At 36.2% G+C, this 22921-nt stretch overlaps 1 protein-coding gene across 1 annotated transcript in view; it reads right to left on the reverse strand.

Annotated features, from left to right (window-relative positions):
* Positions 1–22921, reverse strand: part of LOC145669095 (uncharacterized) — a 44383-nt gene that overhangs the window by 17686 nt on the left and 3776 nt on the right. Inside the window, exon 3 of the mRNA XM_081737444.1 lies at positions 5081–5363. Coding sequence (XP_081593570.1) covers positions 5081–5363 — 283 coding nt within the window. The remainder of the gene's footprint in view (positions 1–5080; positions 5364–22921) is intronic.

Genomic DNA, 22921 nt, shown 5'->3' on the forward strand with positions numbered 1-22921 from the left:
TTTGCAAAGGGCCTTGAGCATCTGTTAGGGATGTGATTACTTTCCTCCTTCCACGTTTGGCTTCTTTTAACACATGTGTAAGAGAGCATTGTTCTTCTTCTGAAAACCCTGGAACTTTACTACGTAACGTAATCCATTCAATTTTCTGTTTATGGAATTGTAATATTTTTGCTTTGTATTTACATACAAGGGTAAGGACGGGGTGATTTGTTATAGCCTCAGTTTGTGCGTCTAAGAGACCCCCGTATAGAAATTATAAAGTTTCCACTGATCAGCATAGGTGTCAGGGGAGTACCACAAAAAAAAAAAGCTTCGGATTTTATCCTTACAGTATTGATTCCACCACTCCATATATGTTTTAAACCACTTCTTTTGTTTAAGCCAATAATCCCACTTTTGAGAAAAGAGCTGACAAAATGTCTCATCGTTAAGCAGACTTTCATTCATGTGATAATACGCGGCCTCGAACAAGCTTTTTGTCATTATTTTTAATTTCCATTATTAAACAAAGATGATCAGTGAAACACGTAGGACATCGATATACGGAAACAACTTGAGGTTTTAAGGTATCATTGACATAGAGCCTGTCTATCCTAGAGGTTGAATTTCGTGTAATAAATGTATCCCCCTGTAAGTCTGGGTGTTTAAAGTCCCACACATCTATCAAGGACAAATTCTTTACTAATTCATTCAATGTAGGACAATAGTTATAAGTCGGTACTGTTTTGTGAGTTATGATTGAATTGTGATCACCTCCAAATATAGCATTATGTGTGCCACTAAAATTTGGTGCTACCTAATTACATAAAGAATATTCCTTTCTTTCCTATTATTACTTCCACTGGGCGCGTAAACATTGACAAATGTAGTATCATTATCTTGAACTTTTATAATTCCACCATTAGGATACAATTCTATATTTGAAAGGGGGATGTCTTCTGAAGCCGAAATTGCAGTACCAAGGATATTACATGTACAATTATTATATAGAATATACGATGGATGTACGTTTACAATTGTTGGACCAACTTCGTGAAGAAAAGCCATTTCATATTTAAGTCATTGAGAGCTTCAATTGTTACTGGTTATTGGACCGTTTTATAGTCGCTACTTTTAAGATAGTACACATTAGTATAGTATAGTATTGAGTTAGACACTTCTTAATAAACCCCACTGTTTGTCTGCGAGAACTTATATGCTGAATGTTTAGGTAGGATTAGAAATTGTTGGTGACTCACCTGAGGTAGGAACTTCGGCATGAGATATATGTTCAGAACTCACTAATTTCATTACAGTTGACCGGGTGATTCTAGGTGATACTTCTGAAAATCCCTGACCCGTTTTCCTAGGTTGTTTGACTTGAGCTATAGCCGTTCCTCTTTTCTTCCGTTTCTTGTCTTATGAATCTTCCTCAGAAGTCCGTGCATCGTGTCCTTTTTTCCCCACTAGGACCACTCACAGGGGACCAAATTGAATCTGTTTCCTTTGAGTGAACGGTCAACATGGGACTCGCAGCGGAAACTTCTGATACAGTAGAGATGCACTCTGGATTCAGATTTCCATCAATAACACTAGGGGAGGAAGAACCACTTTCCAGCAATACTTTCTTTGTATTCTCTTCACTGGCTGTGTGAGGTTTCTGTAGCAGATCTGACTCAGTCAGTGGAGAAGCACCATGTAAAGCTAGAGGGCCTGAAGATGAGGCCCTGTTCTGATTGTCACTAATATTAGGGGCATTAAATTGTCAGAAATTTCTCCGGAACATGGTTGGTTAGGAACGCTATTATTAATCACTATCGGAGCCGTGACTACAGGGCGTCCCTGTATCACAGCGGTAGCAAGAGAAGTAATTAACTTGGGAAAGTCCAGATCTGAAGTCAAAGAAGACAAACTAACAGGTTTAACTACAGTAACCTCTCGGGTTTACGACTCTCAAGAGCGTTCCATAGCAGTTTCAGTGTGTTCTGTGGTTATTGTTGAAACAACGCCCCTTTTTTAACGCTCATAACTTTGGTCATGTAAATGATCACGTGATTTACAGTAATAACGATTACGGTCCTGGCCGTAATAAGTTACGAGGAACCTTTGGTTACGAATATCAATGAATGACGGTATAGGCTTTAACAAATACATGGTCACAATCTTTCGTCCAAATCTAACTTTGTAAATAAGGATATCGTCATAAGTTTCACCTTTGATACTCTTACACTGTCCATAGACAGACAAGTCACGTGTGACATCATTATCACTATATTCCGTGGGAATAGTTCACTATATTCCGTGGGAATAGTGTACTCGCACATGGGTTAAAGGCCGATCAACTAATTCTAATCTCACTGGGTATGTTCCACTATCGTCATGAAATTTAACACCATCACCATATGCTCGTAACAGTTTGTCATAAAACAAGTCCGACAATAACTTAATATATACGATAAATACCCAATTCGAGACTTAATATTTGTTCTTCCTTTAACTGAAACGTGTTTGGAATAAACTCATGGATTTTGATCATGAATAAACTCATGGAGTGGAGGGACGGTTAGGAATCGCAAGTAATACTAATTTTAATGTATTCACACTTTTGATAGACATGTTGAAATTCCTATAAATCGCACTATTCGCCAAAGGTTGAGTGATATAAGAACCAAACAAAACGTAGATTCCAATCAAAAACAAAGTATACTATACGCATTCAATGCCACCCGCACTGTAAGACAGTGGACAGAACACCATCGAAAGACGTGCTACCAAATGGGCAGCGAACACGCACTTACACCACTGAACCACCACGCCCCCGCCATAATAAATTGATCTGAGTAGATACTCATAGCGCAGTCGCACTCCTCTCTTCCCAAATATGTGTTTCAAGTGTACACTGTAAAAATTGAGGTGTTGAAACAACACAAAATTACTAACACTTTAGCGTGTTACTTGGGTTTTAATTCAGCACCGATTTTTTTAAAGCTAGCTCTTAGCTAGCAACCTGTCAGAGAACTACACCCTCTTTTAGGGAAGGGAAGTTGGAGGTCTAGTAGGAGTGGTAAAAGGATGGACGGGCTTTCATAAACACGCAGCAGAGGTAGAAGGAAACTATACATTGTACAGATCTATCGAAACAACAAAATAATAATGCAGCAAATGAACGAATACGGAACAAGAAGCGAGTAATTACAAAACTATTTAAATTATGAATATGTAAGAGCGAAAAAATGCAGTAAACGAAGGGACTTAGAACAAGTAACAATAAAGAAAAAAACTGACGAAAATAGGGTATAACTAAGATACAGATTAGAGATCATAAGCACTGATGGAGATGAGAGATGAAAGGAGGTGCACTTGACGTTACAACACATCATGAGGAATGTTAAAGAGAAAAAAACGGTTATCTTCGGCCTAGGAACTGCTCTAGGCTGATGAGGACCTGGTGAGCCCTGTTAGTAAATTGTGGAATCACTGTGGACAAAATGATGGAAAAATATGAGGTAGATGAACATCGAGGCGATATTCGTCAAGGATTTATCGATCGAGTTGGTTTGGTGGTACAGTGTAGCAGTATAATGTAAACCGAAGGTGAAGTGGGGGTATAATGGTATCGAACGGGAACGGAGTGAAGTGCAAAGTGATGCATTGTGTCAAAGAGAAGAGTTTGATGATGCGTGTAACGTTGAGTGATCAACTTTAAACGGAGTGCTTCAAGGTGATAGCGGAGAGTAGGAAATGAGATCAAGGAACAGACATCACGAGTCGAACTTGGTAGAGAGATTCGGAAGGCAATCCGAAAGGCATGTCGTTCAAAATTGGCTAGTTTGTCATAGTAGGAAGAAGAAGCGGAAATCCAGGCCGGAAAGCCATCGTAAGAACTGGTCTAACGAAGATTTTGTAACTATTCAATAGAACATTGGCTTGAAGACACCAGCTAGTACCGATTAGGCGTGTGAGCAAGTTCAGACGGTTGTAGGGTTTAGTTTTGACAGTTTGGAGATGTGGTTTCCAGGTGAGATGTTGATCGAAGATAATGCCTAAGTATGTGACAATGCGAATGGAGTGATGAGTATATCATGGACAGTGAGCGATAGGAGGGATGGATTGCGATGAACTTTGGTACGTTTCCGAGGTGGAAAAAAAGTGATGGCTTGAGTTTTGGAAGAATTTATTTTGAGCTTCCACAGAGAATACCAGTGAGTGAAGCGATTTATAGCGGCTTGTAATGAAATGTTTATGGCTTGGATGGTTTTGCCTAGAGCAAGAAAAGCAGTGTCGTCAGCATACTGGGTCAGCACCAAGACACCGCCTTCCGAGCATATCAGAAATAGCTCGTTACTACCTGAGAGAATTTGCATTGCTATTTATCGTTTAATACGAGAAAAGTTTTGCAAAGTATCTTTGGCACATATGCCTAGTAACGAATAATGTGCTATGTTTTCTGTCTTCGGTCACAATAATATTGTTATAAATCTGTGAATTGGCTGCCAACAGTTACATATGCAACAGTTATGCCATCTTATGTTCGTATATGCTAACACACAAGAATAACAGATAAAGGAAAGAGATGGAGGCACAGCTATCTCGGTAACTGTCGTCAGATAATTCACAGGTTTACAACAATATTATTGTGACCGATTACAAAAAACATAGAATGTTATTACTTACTTGCCTTAAATCGAAATATATTTCGCAAAGCTTTACTCATACCAAACAATAAAAAACAATGCAACTACAGCCAGTAACGAAATATTTTTATATGCTCTGAAGGAAATGTAGCTGATGGTGAATTGACACACAAGTAACATGCTAAAATGGTAGTCATTTTGTGTTATTTCAACACTTAACTTTTTGCTGTGTATATTCATATAAACATTTCCAAATTGGAAAGAGAACATTTAGTAGAACCCTAGGAACTAATCACAATGATAAAATACTGAGATCGATTGGAGAGAATGGTACAATTTACAGATCATTAATACCTATGTTGTAAAAGCCCTCAAATTTACAGTATGTTAAACTCAATTATTAAGTTTAGAATATAATTAGTATTTACTTAGAGATAAATAAATGTATATGTTTACATCGTTCATACCTGTTGCCAAAGTCAGGATTTCTGAGTCCTTCCGTTAGAGAGCAAGGAGTTGTTGAATTATCAATGTCCGGCGATTGTGTGAAACTTATTTCTTGTACTTCCACCTTCGGCAATTCATGACATTCTTCCCTTGGCCTCACCATTATCCTTCTTAAACTTCCTTTTTTACGATTCTGCCGTTTATTTTGTTTGAAGATTGCGGATGAAATACATAGAAATACTAACTCAACACATGTTGCCATGCTTCCTCCCAGAAATATATTCACAGTTCCACCAAACGATACTAAGATTAAACAACCATAATCTATGTTAATTAATTCATATATTTTAAATAATAATTTGTAATTGTACACTAGAAATAAATTCTAAGAAAATCTACATATAGTGCTCGTGAAGAACTTCAGGTACGGCCGTATTTATATGATCATGCACATAATAGTCTAGCATATCCTACATAAGTGTCATTTTAAAGTATGTGGAATTTAGAAAATGCTACCAATTGTTATGCAAGTAGTCAGGCTTAGTAGCCTTGTTCTCGAAAAAGGCGAATAAATATATTATTGCAGAATTAAATAAATAGTAATATAAAATAATAGCTTACAGTAAGTTTGATGTTAAGATGTATGCCGCCTAGTTCCAGTGTGGAAACATACTTTGCATCGTTTAGACCACCACTTCTTTCCCTTACATTTTAGAAATGCACACAACAAAAATCAATCTAATGTCTGTTTTCACTATTCTATAGAGCTGTAACAATATTTAGAATCAGTGGGTCATAACGTAACATTAATCAGTGAAAGACAGCAAAAGTTGATTTTTATGTTCGTATCGTTTTCAATATTTTTAATATCTTGAGATTTACTGGGTTCCTCTCTAATTTGTAATATGGCTGTTAACAGAGCTAGTGTTGTAAATTATAATGAATTTTGATTGTTGGCATATATGAGGGTGCTCTCTATCATACAATTGAGCAGTTTCCATGTAGTAGGTTTGGAATAATAAATGTACATTTTGTACTTACTTGATTTTTTTTTAATAATCGTCTCAAGCGAGAAATATTTTTCTGTATGCTGTTCCGTGTTGAGTAGCAAATACAGATATACTTTGAAATGGTACACCGCATTTTAAGCGGAATTAGTTGTTTTTCAAATTCTTAGGATGTTCAATTATTATTACATTTTCGAGCAAAATGTCAACTTCGAACATGCCTTTTCGAGATATTGTAAGTTTCCAAGGCAGTTTCCTCATTATTAACATGAGAAGCTATAGTGCATTTTATACTTTCGTTATCCATACCCATAACCAAATGTCCATTCAATACGTGACACATTGATATAAAATACATAATGTACACTAAACAATATATGAAGAAACATTTCTACAGTTACATAGTTTAATATATAACATGTAAATAAATCATTTAGGTCATGGAAGGCAGCATTAGCGTATTACAAGTTTTGTGATAACGTTGTATCTACTGATCAATGTTCAATACTACGTACACGTATAATACGAATTCTATTTTATAAGTCACCTGAGGGAACAGTAACTTAAAACAGGACTACCAGTTTTAAACTACCCTAATTGAACACTTTGGGCTAATAACCTGTTAAGTAAAAAAGCGAAAGCGTAAAGGAGATAAGTCACAAGGCCTTCTCGTCATTCGATTTTTTTCAAACTTGTCATGTATATAGGAGAACGAAAATAAGTCGACACTTATATTTTGTTTCTTTTAAAATTACTGAATATATTAAGATATAAAAACAATTTCTCCCGCAATCTTAGACCAGTCCTCCTCATAATTTTCAAATGTCAATATAAATGAAATGAAATGAAATTTTGAGTTTTACGAACCACGGTTATGCCGGTTAGGCTAAAGGAGACGGTGATGATGAGTAGTGAATGAAATGGTGGAATGAAGAAGTGGGAGGAAACGGGAGAACCCCGAGAAAACCCACGCACACGGTGTTTGTCCACCACAAAGTTCACTTGGCGGGAGTAGGGTTTGAACCCGAGACCCCTAGCACCAGAGGTGAACGCTCTACCACTGAGCCACCGCGGCCCCTCAAATGCCAATATAGTAAATTGTGTATTGTTTGAGAGTTGTTATAGACTGAAAGAATTTGGAGGAAGTGACGACTGTCTACAATTGTGCAATAGAATGGCGACTTAGCATGTAAACACAAACTTGATCAACAAGTCTATTTTCAATCGTATAGATCTGAAATGTTGATGCAGATGTGAAGACTGGAAAGCACGTATTCCATCATTTGAAAAACTGGTCAACGTAGAGACAAACTGAAAGCACTTAACATTTTCCCTGTGTGTGCACGAGAAAAGGATGATAGATAAGAGATAAACGCGTGATTCGAGTTAAAAATAGTTTCCCTAAATTACTAGTGATTCAATATGTGCCACTGAGAAGGAGAATTACATAAAATATTCTCAAAACATAAACACGTCAAAACTACGCAAGTGATGTCTATGCAAGATTAAATTAAGGCAGTGTAAACCTTCGAACTACTGAACAAATGGAATCCATATTTACCCCAGCATTTTAATCCGTGTGAGCGCTGAACTGTTTCATTTCTCAAATATTACTAACAGAAGCATTGTGAAATTATTTCTAGCTGCTTTTGTACTTTCTATAGTCAAACGTTGAAGGAACTGTGGCTAGGCAACCAGCTCACTTTAAGATCAAGCATTGGTAAAATCGCGTTTCGTAAATGTGAGCATGGTGATTACACATGTGCCAGCGGGAGAATATTTTTATCTAGACTCACAGTTTATCCTTTTTACACTTCTATGTTTTTGCATTTTCGTGTGACACAAGTAATCAATAGGAAGTCCTAAAATGGCTAGATAAAATCAGTGAAGTTTTATGTGTCGTTTGCTACTGGTTTAAGTACTATACTTTAAACTAAAATTCTTTATCTAATTGAACCTTAGTGAGTAACTGTTCTGTTTTCTTCTAGTTAGGAACAAAGTGTTTGTTAACATTATTTAGATGTTCATAGTGTTTAACTATAAATTTGTCTAATTCCTGATACAGAGAAAACCATTTGATCAAAGTAACGCAAGTAATATTTAGTATAACATTGAAATTGCTTATGTTTGTAACATATAAAAATTATATCTGTTTTTAAAAAGGACTCTGAACATATATAATAGAAAAAGCTATTATTTCGTTTTATGAAACAAAAATGTTGGACCACCTTACGTTACGTTGATGTTTTTCAGTGAGTATGTGCTGTAGCCCATTTTGAAAAATTACCTGTTTTTTGAGATTGAAAGTATATGCTAACAATATGTCTCATAATTAAAACAATAAAAAATAATGGGATATTGTTAAAATATTTTTTGCATTATTAATGATTCTTTCTGTAAATGCCATGGTTGGCAGAAGCTAAGAACAATACTATAAGAAAAGAAAAACAGATGTTAACACGGCACTGGCACGTTACAAATCATATGACGTCAAAGACGTATACCAAATGTCGGCGGCAGAGAAGAAAAATGTGCCTAAGTACAGCTGACCGAAAATTAGAAAAAACGGGGGGGGGTTGTTATTCCTGAGGGAAAATATCAGACTTTATGTGTTATGTGGGGACCGAATGAAGAAATAGATATTGAGCACAGTAAAATTAAACAGCTCGGTGAATAACTCGGGGTTACTCAAAAAGTGTAATCTGAGAGAAGACAAACAATGTCCCTAGGAAATGCAAATATACCTGAATACTAACCTGGCTATGTCACACAACTGAATGTTGATTACATAGACTTTTTGATGTAGACATAACCTTTCCTCCTAAGAAAACCGGATTTACGACTGTTCAGGCTATGAGCTGCTGAAGGAAATCGAGTCTGTTACAAGTATGGTCTTTGTCAATCGATATTTTAGGTAGGAGTGTAGTAAGAGGGGCGCCATCACAGAAGTACAGTGGTAATGTATGTAGATTGTCTTTTATTTATTTTTAGCTTATTTTTGGGAAATATACATCAATTTTTTGGGACCCTCAAGGGAGCGGATCCCCAGGATATAGCTTATTTGGGTTATACGTAAATCACATTCCCTGCTAACATTGTTATGCCCATTAAAAAATTGAATATTCGGGACTGGAATGATTTGAGCACAAAAATATTAAACATTATATGCCCACTTCAAAAATATCTATTTGTTTATTCAAAATAGAAAGCATGTGATAAATCAGTGACCTCACCAGCTTTAATTTCTTAAGGGGCAAAGGAGCGGCAGATACATTTTGGGGGCGACTTTTTTCATACCAAAAAGAAGTTTTATTATGTTTGATTTACATTACAGTACAACATGTAACCCTTGTCGCTCTAATATTATACAACTATAAATTAAGCTTATTTCAGTAAAATTTCTAAATAACAAATAAAGTAAAGCCTGCACATGAAATATATTTCAATGCAACTTTTGATAGCCTAACCTAAATTCAATGACTTATCATACGCTACAAGTAGACCATTCATTTATATCATACCTAGTTATATATGTTACGCATATATATAGAGAGAGAGTGTTAATGAACTATACCGACAAACTAACTGTAAGACATGATTTCTCACATCAAAATATGAGAAAAAGTTCATATGGACCTATGGCGAAAAGTGCATAATTTCAGGGCTAAGAATGTCCAAAATTGCGAAAATGTCAAATTTCAAGAGGCCGTATATCGAATTCGAGAGATTGCGGATGGTGGTCTTTATCAGCGTAAAGGAAGTCACGCATACGCAATCCAAAAATGCATATTTCATTACAACATGGGTGTTCGGAATTCCGGGTTCAACGGGTGTACAGAGTGTTCCCTGGAGAGTGAAATTTCCAGATATGCCACCAACCAAATTTTGGCATATGCTCTAACATTATGATTTGGCCAAAGAAAGCAAAAGATAAGCCTTGTTAGCAGTGAACATGGAATCCTTTGACGTGATGTTTTCAGGGTTAAGGAGTGTCAGCAGCACCGTCTCTATACTCCGGAACACCTATGCTGCGATGTTTTCTTTTCACGCTTGTAAGTGAAGAATACGTAAGATATACCGTGAAGAAATACATATCACATATTATTCCGAACACACACACACACATACACAAAGATAAAAAAAATGGAGCTGCCGGTCCGTAACACTTCCGACTTTCCTCCCAAGCATTGGATGTCCATTGTTTTGAAGGTTTACCTCCTGCCTTCTTCGAACTTTTTTGAAATAAGGTTTTTCATGAAAACTCTACTGAAAATATATCTGAGAATTACACTCTATAGGGAATACCCTCTAGACCTATTGACAATCGATGAAATATGCACTTTTGAATTGTGTATGCATGACTTCTTTTATTGTCATAAGAACAATCATTCACAGTTTCTGGAATTCGAAACAGGGCCCGTTGAAATTTAGCTTTTTCTCGAATTCGGACAGCCATAGCTCTGAAACTATGCACTTTTCGCCATATGTCCATATGAACTTTTTCTCTTATTTTGATGTAAGGAATCACCTCTTATAGTTTGTTGGTATAGGACATGAACATTCTATATATATATATATATATATATATATATATATATATATATATATATATATATATATATATATATATATATATATATATATATATTACGAGGGGTTGCTGAAAAGCTCAAAACTCGTAGCTAAGGCCAGAAAAAGTGTAGGTAGAAGGATTAAATTGTGCTGTTTTGAAAAACGTATCTGTGTGTACACATACCAATTTTCGTATTAACAACGATCTTATTGTGTTTTTCAGGCGTTGAAGTGATTACGTGTACCCAAGCAGCGTAATTCAGGAACTTAAGAGATCACAGCTCTCTTAAGTTTTTTTTTTTTTTTTTTTTTTTTTTTGTTACAGGAAGGAAAGTGAAGAATGAGTGACACAGTTTCAACCTTGAAATTTCTCAACAGATAACCCTTTACATCCAGAATGACCAAAAGTAGTAACTGTCCCCCGAATCATGGACGCAATTCTTGAAAATGGCAGATTTTCAGCGAAACGTGTGTCAGACACTGTGGGCATTTCTCTGGAATGCTTCGGTGGCATAATTCATAGTGACTTGGGCATGAGGAAGTTCTATGACGTAATGGGTTCCAAAAAGTCTGCTATGACATCAAAAGTGTGACGGGATCAAGGGACGTCTTCTACTGTTTTATCGAATGCCGTACGATATCTGTCACCAATTAAGACCATGGACGAAATACGCTGTATCACTATAATCCTTAAACAAAACAACAGTCAACGGAGCGGCAACACTCACTTTCCCCTCGCTCCAGTAAGTTCAAGAAACATAAGTAGACTGAGAAAGTGTTTGCAATATTCTTCTCCGATAAAAATGGAGTCGTACTCATAGACTACTTGCCTAAGGGTCAGAAATTTAATGTAGAAGCTCTGCATTATGTAGCGTTCCCATCCGAAGTCAAAGTCAGGAAAACTGCCAAGTGTCCAATACACATGGATTAGTAAAGGTCGCAAGATATGTTGATCAATTAGCAACACCCCCAACCAACTACAGAGGGATCTACACGAGCTGATGTCTTTCTTGGTATCCAAAGCAGGAATAGGCAATAATAGATAATTCAGCATTCAGCAACAAATCAGAAAAATACCACAGATATCAATGTAACTTAAATCTACTAAATAACAAAAGACACAATTCAACTTAACAAATATTTATTAACAATTTATTTACAGGGTGATATCTGATCGTTCAGATATCCAAAAACAACAATAAATTCGTCGTCGAAATACTATATCGTAGATTCTATTTTTCAGCTCCAAATTAACTGCGTTCAATACCAGTTTAAGTCGAAAACAAGTCAAATATTCAATTCTCAAAAAGTTATAAATAATATCCAAATATTAAGGTATTTATTATGTTCAATATTCTATTTAAGGAGAGAGGTTAAGATTCATAATGGCTCAGTATTATCAATATCATGCTATTCATAACGTACTTCAAATTAGTCTAAATCTGGGGGGGATGAATACTAAATGCAATTTCAATAATAATATTTCTTATATATTTAAAGTTTCAGTAAGGGTGTCATTAGCAAAAACTCAACGTAGAACCCGAAAACGTCGTATCTCACCCAGTAATCTTTCCAATTAAATCTCAATCTAATCAATGAATTAATCCAAATCTAATTATACTATAAAAGCAATATTTTAGGAATCAAATTATATTCAAGTAATAATAATACTCCCACAAATATGAAAATAATATCGGCTCACAGCCAAAAAATGTTAAATGCTGAATTATCGATATCTCGGTAATTATAAACGTATGGGTGACGAATCGAACCACAACAAGCAACAATGGATGCGAATTGACAACCAACAACATAAAACACACACAACGGACAAGCCAAAAAAATAATAAATAGTTCAACACTCACCTCACACTTCCTTTGGGTTTATAATTACCTCCTTATACATTGGACCTGGGACTGCATGTCGTCTTGCAAGTGAAAGGGAGGAATCAAGAATAATTTGGTCGTTGCTGTGTGATCTGGACAAGAAATATTAAGGTTCTGACTATCCTTAGTCAATTTGAATGAAAACACAGCTTTTCAGTCGGCATACAAGTTGCTGCACTTTGCAACACTCCCTTGTAAGAAATTACAATTGAGTGGCAAATATTTAATATTCTAAAGAATACTTTAATTGGGCCCAATGAGGATATTTCCAATATAGATACTCCTCTTTCTGCTCAATTCACTAAGTTTCTGCCTCGAGACTTCCCACATTCGCATTCCACCATTCGCAAAAACGTCAAATTCAAGAAAAAGCAAAAATACTTTCATGAGATGGTGGGAATAAACCTTATCAAGACAAACTAAAGGTTTAATTGCCAATGCGCACTTACGCCTCCCACATCCCCATTTCACCATTCAAAATGAATACACAGTATCTCACTGAGAACTAACATTGAGCGAGTTGCGTTCAACAAATATCTCTTTGGAATGCTTAAGCAGACTAAAGTGGGATCTTTCAGCCAGTTAATATGCAAGTTACCCACGTTCTCATTCCACTAAAAATAGAGAACTGAAAAATAACATTCAGCGAGGGATTTCCTCGAAGAAGGTAACTCGGGAGTTTGACCAAACTTAGTCTAATATATTTTCTTTTTGCACTCTTCCTGAACACGGCAGAAAAGCGAGGAACAAAAATAATAAGGAAATTAACTGAAAGAGCGGAAAAGATAGAAACTCCCCTCGAATGGAAAACACAATTATTGGGCACAAGCAGCACTAAACTCCATTCACAAAGTAACCCTCTTCTTTCACTTCTTTCGCTGCACTTCTTTTTTTGAAATTTTCGTAAAAGTAATTCACAGCAACAACTCACTATTCTCATTCCTGTTACTTTACACACAACGATGAAATCCAACAAGGACTCTAGTTAGAATCAAATAATGAATCAAGTGTCTTTTTAACAGAAGTCCGCTTCTACCACATCGAACGCTAACAGAATAGACGTTCTCCTTCCCTCGAACAACAAAGACCAAGACACCTGCATGCCTCAGACACCAAAACCAAGACATCTGCACGTCTTCGACACTACATAGTTAGTTCGTCGTCACTACGGACGGACGAACCCACCATAGTTCCTGGCGCCACAATCGCGTCACGAGATACACACGTAACGACCACGGCCTTGAGGCAGTATGATAGAATACCTCCCCTCTCTCTCCTTAACTACAACACCAGCTGATAAACAGCTCGCAATTTACAAACTCTTTCATCATTTCTCCTCTCTTACTTTTTTTTAAAGAATCAAGACAAAAAGATAGATAAATTTAAACATTCTCTTTCATGAGGAAAGCATGATTGACATAGACAAGATGTATTATTATAATTATTATTATTATTATTATTATTAAATCCTTTTCTTCCTATTTCGTCCTCCCTCCATAGCTCATCGTAACGAGATCGTTACAATTACTTAGAAAATTGAAAGAAAAATTGAAAATGCAAACCGTGGAAAATTTTTAAAAAAAGTCAGTTCCTTCAGGGAGTGCACCTGCCCATTAAGTACTGCAAACGCAACTGATATTGCATGCAGAAACACTACTTTTATATCTAGATCACCTTCCTTATTACCCATATGTAAAGTATTTTATTACTTATCTCCCAAACTCAAAAAACATTTGAAAGGCGCCATTTTAGATCTGATAAGACCGTTAAGAACAGTAGTGCGAGAATTCGTTTAACTGGTCAGCAAAGACTGGAACACACTACAAAGAAATATATTGAACCTCGGGGGATGGAGTATATACAATAAGTCTCGTGCGCTCCTTCTCGGTTGGGCTACATATTTTCAGCAGCTCCTCGTAAATTTCTACCCAATTTGGTAGACATCACGTTGGTGCTTTGAAGCAAAATAACTAAGAGAGCATTAGTACATAATATCAATTACAATGCTAACTAAAAATTAGGACTCTGAAGATAACTTTTATTGGTAATAAATCAATTTAATTCCATACATTTATTATTATCCATTACGGTAAGGAAAACCACAACTCTTTTTATCTCCTCCAAAACTTAAGCTCTGGTAATCGTAAATTAAGCTGTTATAGGATCATCTTATGAATATTAAATGCGTAGAATAATATTTCAGGAAAGAAGTATAGAACCTTTAAATAAAACAAAATGTGTAACTCAAAAGTTCAAACCTGAATAAATACACAGGAGTTATTTAATGTGTATAATTAATTGTTTTATTTTTCTTTTGTTTCTAACCGACATTGATCAAATGAGAACAAAACAAGTCGGCCAACGCTAAACTAAAATTGAACAGAAAAGGCGCTAAGTTAGGACACATAAATATATGTACATACCCAGACGCTCAAAGAAGAAAGCTTGAGCACTTATATGCCACATAGTAAAGGCATGAATAGTACAATCTGGTAATGAGATTAATTATGATACTGACATATAAAATACCATATGTAGAATATTTAAAGATTTTAGGAGTCCGGAGCTGCAGATTGGGTGACAGTCAGGGTGCAGGAGTAGCCTCCAGGGAAGCGCTCGTCCCCTTGCTCCCCCTTTGGCGCCGTAACTGGAATAAATGCTCTCCTAAAATTTCATCATTAGTAATTACCGATATAATGACGAGGTAGTTACACTGGTAACGGTGTCTTCCCGTTGTGCCTACTTCCCGTTATGCCTACAGGCCCTCCAGCACTTTGTAGAAAATATTTTTAATGATCTTATCTGTAGGCAGAACGGTAATTCCCGTTGTGCCTACTTCCCGTTCTGCCTACTCTTTCGAGACGGGGAATTCTGTGCAGGGAGGGATTTTTTCTTTAGTAATTCTAATAGATTCTGTAAGAAGAATAACTATTCCTTTAAATTTCATCATATATTTTAAATGTTATCTTACTTGCTCTTCTCAGAAAAAATGACTAGGTACAGTTTTGTTATTAGCAGCGTTATTCACGTCTACTTTAGTAGAGATGTGTTTTTTTAATACTTACAGAGAAATGGAAAATTAATTGATTCAGTTACAAGAAAATAAACTTATTTCGGTCTAATATCAAGTCATTTCACAACAAAATTTTATTCAGTTTTCCAGTAGTTCATCTCCAACATTCTAAGGCTCGCAGTACGTAATAGGTGCTACAGTTCACATCCTCAAAATATATTTGGCCATATATTAAACAAACAATGCAAGAAGATGCATAATTCGGTCTCTTTTCTTTTTCTAAAAAAAGCCTTTGTCTTCTACATCACAGATCTTTTTCCGGCATCACCTCTATATATGATCAGGTGCTTTGTCCTCTATACATGATTCTGTATTACACGCAATATGTCGTACTTATATTGTAAAAAAAGAAAAAAATGGGACCGCAATGGCTCAGGGGTAGAGCGTTCACCTCTGGTGCATGGGGTCCATGGTTCGATCCCAGCTCGAGCCAGGTGAGCTTTGTGGTGGACAAACACCGTGTCAGGAAGTGGATAAGACGTGCTGCTGCACTACCACTTGTGCCAGTGGAGCAAGTGGGTGACATGTTCCTGCATCTCCAGGAAAATGCCCCGGAAGTACAAAACGCAGAGAAGTTTCATGACTATTTAGTCGAAACATGGCTGGACGATGCAGACGCCATTTTCACAAAGTAAGTACGATATAGTAGTTACCTTATTTTCTACGCTATTTCACTATCTGTTTTTCGTTTGATTTTTTTTTCAAATATATGTGGTTTTCGTTTGGGAAACGAAATCTACGTTAGCAGTGATTAGTATTTCATATATAGGCCTACTCATTCGGTCATTTTAGTCCTTTATGTTTTTCCATTAGTTTCGTTTGTCATTCTTGTATTGCCTATGTGTTCTACAATTGTGAGCTCAGAAGTGTCTGGATATGAAATGGTGCATAGTGTCTTTAATGGAGTGTGGTAAGCGTAATTATTATTCTCATTCCATAAAAAATCATTTCTGAGATCACTTTTTAGTACTGCAAGCCTTAGTATGCTGGAGATAAACTACTGGAAAACCGATTAAAATTCGGTTGTGAAATGAATTGATATTAGCCCGAAGTAAGTCTGTTTCGTGTTCGTTTCAGATACAATGTCAAACGGGTTACTGGCAACTGAATCAATCAATTCGAGGAAAGAGATATGATGGAGACAAACACTATTTTTAAAGGCCGCCTTATGCATCCTCTTGCGTTGTTTGTTTAATAGTTGGCCAGACATGTCTTGGGGATGTGAACTGTGGCATTTTTTAGTACTGCAAGTCTTAGCATGCTGGAGGTAAACTACTGGAAACCAAAATAAAATTTTGTTCTGAAATTGCTTGATATTAGATCTTTTTTTTTTTTTAATGTTTGTTTCACATACAATGTCTAACATTCTTGCAACTGAGTCAACCAATTTTCCATGTATGATGAAACTTGTAGAGGTGGTGGTTGTTTTTACAGAAGCTTTTAGAAATACTAAAGAAATATTCCCTACAAAAATTCCTCCCTGCACATAATTCCCCGTCTCGAAAGAGTAGGCACAACGGGAAGTAGGCACAACGGGAATTACCGTTCTGCCTAGAGATAAGATAATTAAAAATATTTTCTTTAAAGTGCTGGAGGGTCTGTAGGCAGAACGGGAAGTAGGCACAACGGGAATGAACCCTGGTAACAATATAGCAGCCACTTAATGATGCATTCACTGAAAACAAACGAACAAAAAAAAAACGTAATAACACTGCCCAACAGGATTTTTACCTCCGGGAAAATAATAGGTGGTTCTGAATGATTTTCGTGCGTAGAAAACAAAAATGATAACAATTTTGCACATCAGTTTTGACAGTTCTGAGATATTGCATGATATATATTTCGCTTATACATGTAATTTATTGAAATGAAGAACGGAAAATAAGACCATTAAGCCTCCCAAAGTCTTCTTATCTCATTTTTCATGTGGATAGCAATTATAAGCAGTGTCACCAACAATATTAACAATAATATCACTAAAAGTATTGCGAAAAGCAGCTGGAAACATTAATTATAATGGACGTAATGCTAGTGTATTCGCTGTGCATTCTACAAATAGCTAAATCCTTTGTTTAACAATGGTAAACGAAACAAATATCGCCTTAAAATATGTTATCAAATCGCTAGACTTAGCGACAAAATCCCAAATTAGCAACACTAATTCTAAGCCCTGTAGGTTATAAAAATTTCATTTATTCGCTCACTCGCGCCGCATATCACTATCCTTCATCTTTCTCGTTTCTATAGCCCATCGAAGATTCAATATAAGAAAACATATCCACCATAGACTTCAGCTTAAATTGTAAAAAATATCCCTGTGGAAGGTGTCAGAATACAGAGTTGTTGACAAGATCTCTTCGCGCGTGTATGGTTCCTCATCATAAAATTCTTCTTCCACCCTGCATATAAAACTTGGGTTGATGAAGAATTTTGTGAAGGATCTTAACAATGATGGTGACCGTTTTACGTACATGAAAATTATGTTTCCTGAGATCAAGTATGCTAAATTGAAGGAAGGAATTTTAGACAAATCCTTCCTCCAGATTAGACAAATCATTTTGGACCAAAAGTTTGAAGATCTACAAGGAGCTGAGTTAGCAGATTGAGAGTTCTCTGTAAGCGTCGTACGCGGGTTTCTTGGAAACAGAAAGGAAGAAAATTACGAAACATTGGTCAGACGTTTTCAGATACTAGAAACATATGGGTTGCAGAATCTACTCGAAAATTCACTTACTTTATTCACATCCAAACTTTTCTCTGATACTCTAGGAATTATTAATGACAAAAAAAGGGAAAGGTTTCACCAAGACATTTCCGTAATGGAGAAGAGCCACGTAGGCGGGGAGAAAAGTCCTTGGCCTGACAATGAAAGAATTTGAATTAAAGTTCCAAAATGATTTTACTTTTCGTCATAATCTCCCTTAACTTCAATAAATTTGGCCAGCGTTTCTCCAACATTAGTATTCCTTCCCGGAAGTGAGAGTCTGGAAGGTTGTTAAAATAGTCATCCACGACTCTCTCAACTTCTTCATTCGGTGCGAAGCATTTCCGCATACAAGTACGTGACCTATAGGATGAATACGACACAAGAAGTTAGAGGATTTGTTTCGACTGCAACCAGATAGCTAGACCAAACTATGCACCATTCAATCCCCATGACAACACACCCACTGCGTTTTCCAAGAGCACATTGATCACGACTGCAGCCTCAGTACGAGCTATAGTACTCATATCACCCTCTAGTGTGCATTAAATGTTCGTTATCAGAAAATTTCTTTGAAAGTTTCATTGTGAAATAGTATTTACTCACAAGAGTAAAATTCTAGGTTAAGTTAATGTATAAGTTTTTAAAAAATTCTGGTATGTACAAGTAACACGAGTATCTGTGCATACAACTGTGTTTAGCGTTTCAAGACGCTTAATGAATTATGGGTCTCCAGGACATTTATTTTTCGCTACTCAAAGTGCATTATAAATTAACAATCAAAAAGCAAACCTCAACAACGCATCGGCCTGTAATAATGGAGGCTGTAGTAACCAGGTAGCTTAAATTATTGGGAGTATGCGGTAAAGAAGTCGATACTAACCTTTATAAGAAGGTTAGTTTAACTATCAACTAAGAATACAGATAACGAGTTTTGGAGAGAAAGCCAAGCTATATCGGTATCGGTATTCAATTAGGGGCACTTTCCAAAAGTGATCATACATCATGAGATTAGTGTAATTTGTTTTTGTAACATAGTGTACGAGGACACTCATTTGCAGGCACAGTTTCACTTATATTGCCACAATTCGAATTTGGTTTTGACTATATTTATATGTACCACATCAGTATTATAACCTTAAATTCAAATATGGGTTTTAAGGAGACGTCTTTACAAGTTCAGGCCTAAAGTATTAAATATGAATGCCTGATAAATTGGTCCTGTGTTAATTTAATTTTTATGTTATTTTTTTCTTTTTGACAAGTATCTGACTCAACAATAACTTTGTACGCTCCTATTATAAGACAACTTCACACTCTGCAACTTACTCTAAAGAAAATATATAATAAGGTATCTTTCTAGTTAAGAAATAAATAAGGTACTTTATTAATAATCAACAGAAATAAGCAAAGTCATTCCGTATATTTTAATGTACGATTTTCTCGAAAAGCAAGTGAATCTGTCGAAAAGTGTCGTATCTGGAAAATAAACAAAAGAGACTACGCGGACGTTTCCAAAAGAAAACTAGCAATCCGATATTTGCAGACTTGTCACACCTTGGCACGTAGTCACCCGTTGCGGTGTGAAATGCTTCATTGAAATAATGGAAAGAGATATTTTAAATAATCTCTCACATAACATAACGTGATATTCCGTGTTAATTGAATTTTAGGTTTCATTTTACTCATCTTGTATTGACAAATGTGTTCTTTATAATGACCTCCGCCGCTTTTTGGCCGACGTCATTGCGCTGCATTAATGCTAATTTGTCCTCCCAAATAAATATCTTGCTTAGGAATTCCGATATATTTTATATTTCAACAAACAGATATAGTCATGCCAATTTAACATAAACATACAATAACATTCAATTTCCTCTTTCTAGTAGTAGATGCACAATAAAAACTATAGAAATAGAAATAACATAATGGAATCTCTAGAATTTAAATAAAATTGAGCATATTTGTTTTGGATTATGTTACAAGAATTTCCTGAAACCACTTTTATATTAAAAGTGTGTTTAATATTTGTGGTTAAAACATTGTTCGCTTGTTTGTGTTGTACTAGAGAAGAAACACCTCCTCCAGTTCCCTTCCAGTCGGCAACGTACCAAAAACCGACGAAACGTTGCTACGTTGGACCGCAATGGATATACGTTGGATTAAGAAGGATGCTGAAAGAACATATCCACAAACGATAGATATGCGTCTGCCTACCTCTCTGATAAAACCAAGACTTCTAGAAACCCATGTTCCGCTGGTGTCGATGGCTATTGGAACAGAAATAAATTTATCGAGGACGTTATTGTATTTCCTTTTCTTTTCTGCCTCTCTACGTCTAGCAATTTCTCCAGCATTCACAACAGCAATTGGAGGCTTGATCGGCCAATATAGATGGATAGATAGATATATAGATGTGTGTGTGTGTGTCTGTGTGTTTGTGTATTTTTTTTACACGTCACTTAGTTTCGAAAACACTTTGTTTTACATTCGTAATCTGGCCAAATATTTTCTGCGGAACATATTTGCCTTTTCAATTTACATGCTCTTTTCTCGATTCTTGCACTGCATAACATTTCGTTTCCTTGCTTACTAACTTCCCACTCTTTTTATGTCCTTTCTATTATTCGAGTTGTTGATTTTCTCACTTGATTTTGAAGTTTCGCTGCAATGTTTCGATGTGCTACGCTTCCCTTTTTTCTCTTCAGGACTTGTACCAAGAACATACTCTGTATCCATAATTAACATTGTATGTATAGTGACCGTTTTACACATTTCACCTGATAAACCACATTGCACTCGTTGCAGATAATTCCTGGGCAACAAATGTAATGTGTTTTTGACATAGCGCAAAGCATTTTGCCCCATGATTCACTTAGAGATACCTTCGAACTTGTCTGTTATGCCTACAAATTTGTGGTTCTTTCAGGTTGTCTTTCCATTGACAGAAGTTTGTTTCTTTATCACTGTGCATTTATGGCCTCTGGTGCTGCTGGATAATGAGGCGTTTACATGCCTCTCTTACCAAGGTTTCAGGCAGTACAGAAACACTTGTGCTCAATATTCCTTATGTAACAACTCTCAAACGTTGTGCTACTATATCCCTCTTGCCATTTGACAAATTTTGGTTAGACCCCGTCCGGGACCATGTAGAGGACCTTGGGAACCAAAATATTATTTCAAAAGATGTGCCCAGAAACATAATGGGAATTTTCAATTTACCACTCAGTTTCCAACAAAATGATTCAGGGCCACACTTTGAGGACGCATGGATTAATCTCGGAACGTTTGTCATATCGAAGGGGGCCGTTCCGTTGCAACTCTTTTCTATCAGAAATTACAAATCACGTACTTAATACTTTGAAGTTCTCTTTGCATCAGCACAGTTTCGTTTCTTTAATGTTGCCTTAAAAAGAAGGGGGCCCTTTCTGAAAATGTTCGCCTTGAACCACTTTCCAGAAGAAAGAAAACAATACGTATTGATTTTTATATTCGGTATAGTTCATATGTTCCAAGTTTGAAGGAAATCGGATCACGTGAAACCCTAGGAAAAAAACTCTTCCATACACTTTCAGTTTTTGAACTTGTCAGGTTGTTCGTGCAAAGTCTTCAATTGCACTTATATTATTGCGAATTTTCTCTTAATAGTTAAGTATCAAATTCATATTTCCTTGCATTATGAGCAGAGTTAATCTCGATTTCTGATTACCACTACTATATGGATGTTTGCACTTATACTGATGTGTTACCTCTTCACTACTTTCAGTATATTGTCCCAAGATATCAGCTAATGGAAACTGTGGTTTAATCAAGTGAATGATGATACAGAAATTGGTGAAATGAGAGAGGGGAAGGAAAAGGGAGTACCCCAAGAAAACCCACGGACACGTTGTTTTTCTCTACAAATTTATTTGTTCGGGAATTGAACCTGAGACTCCATTTACCAGAGGTACGCTCTCTACTACTGAGCCACCGTGCCTCTGTTTGTTTCTTCATGTGGAAACCTTTAGTTAACTTACAAAATAAATGAGTATTGTTTTTCAAAATAATTATTAAATATTTGAATTCAATGCAAAAATAACGGCATTAATAATTTATTAAATAGCTCAGTTAATAATTATTATAAGTATTGTAATGAATTGTACTACCCCGTGTGGAAAGTGAAGCCAACTATCATCGGTCCACCGTCAGGCGTTTGGCGAATAGTCACGGAACTGAAGTAAAAATGACTCTCCGCATCGACCTGCTTTCGTTTCCAAGCCGAAAGCCACCGAAGCCAAAGTGTAGTCGGAAAGCTAGATGGCAGATGTCGTTTTTCCGCCAGGCGATGTTATAGATACTTTTTTCAAGGAATGACCGCTGAATGATTGTGAGAACTTGGTACTTCCACTCAGAACTCTTCTGTCACTTGCAGGTCCCATATTTTTTTTTGTGTGTGTGTCTGCTAGGACATAAGAACAACAGATGGTAGCACAGCTTCTCATGTAACTATTGACAGACGGTTCATAAACTTACAGAACTATTTACTGCAAATGTTAAATATACTACGGAAAACTTTGCTCGTTACAAACAATAAAATCCAATTAAATTCTCTCACTGGCATTTACTAGTTACTTCT

Source organism: Thermobia domestica, chromosome 13 (genome assembly GCF_964235325.1).
Source record: "Thermobia domestica chromosome 13, izTheDome1.hap1.1, whole genome shotgun sequence".
Classification (NCBI taxonomy): domain Eukaryota; kingdom Metazoa; phylum Arthropoda; class Insecta; order Zygentoma; family Lepismatidae; genus Thermobia; species Thermobia domestica.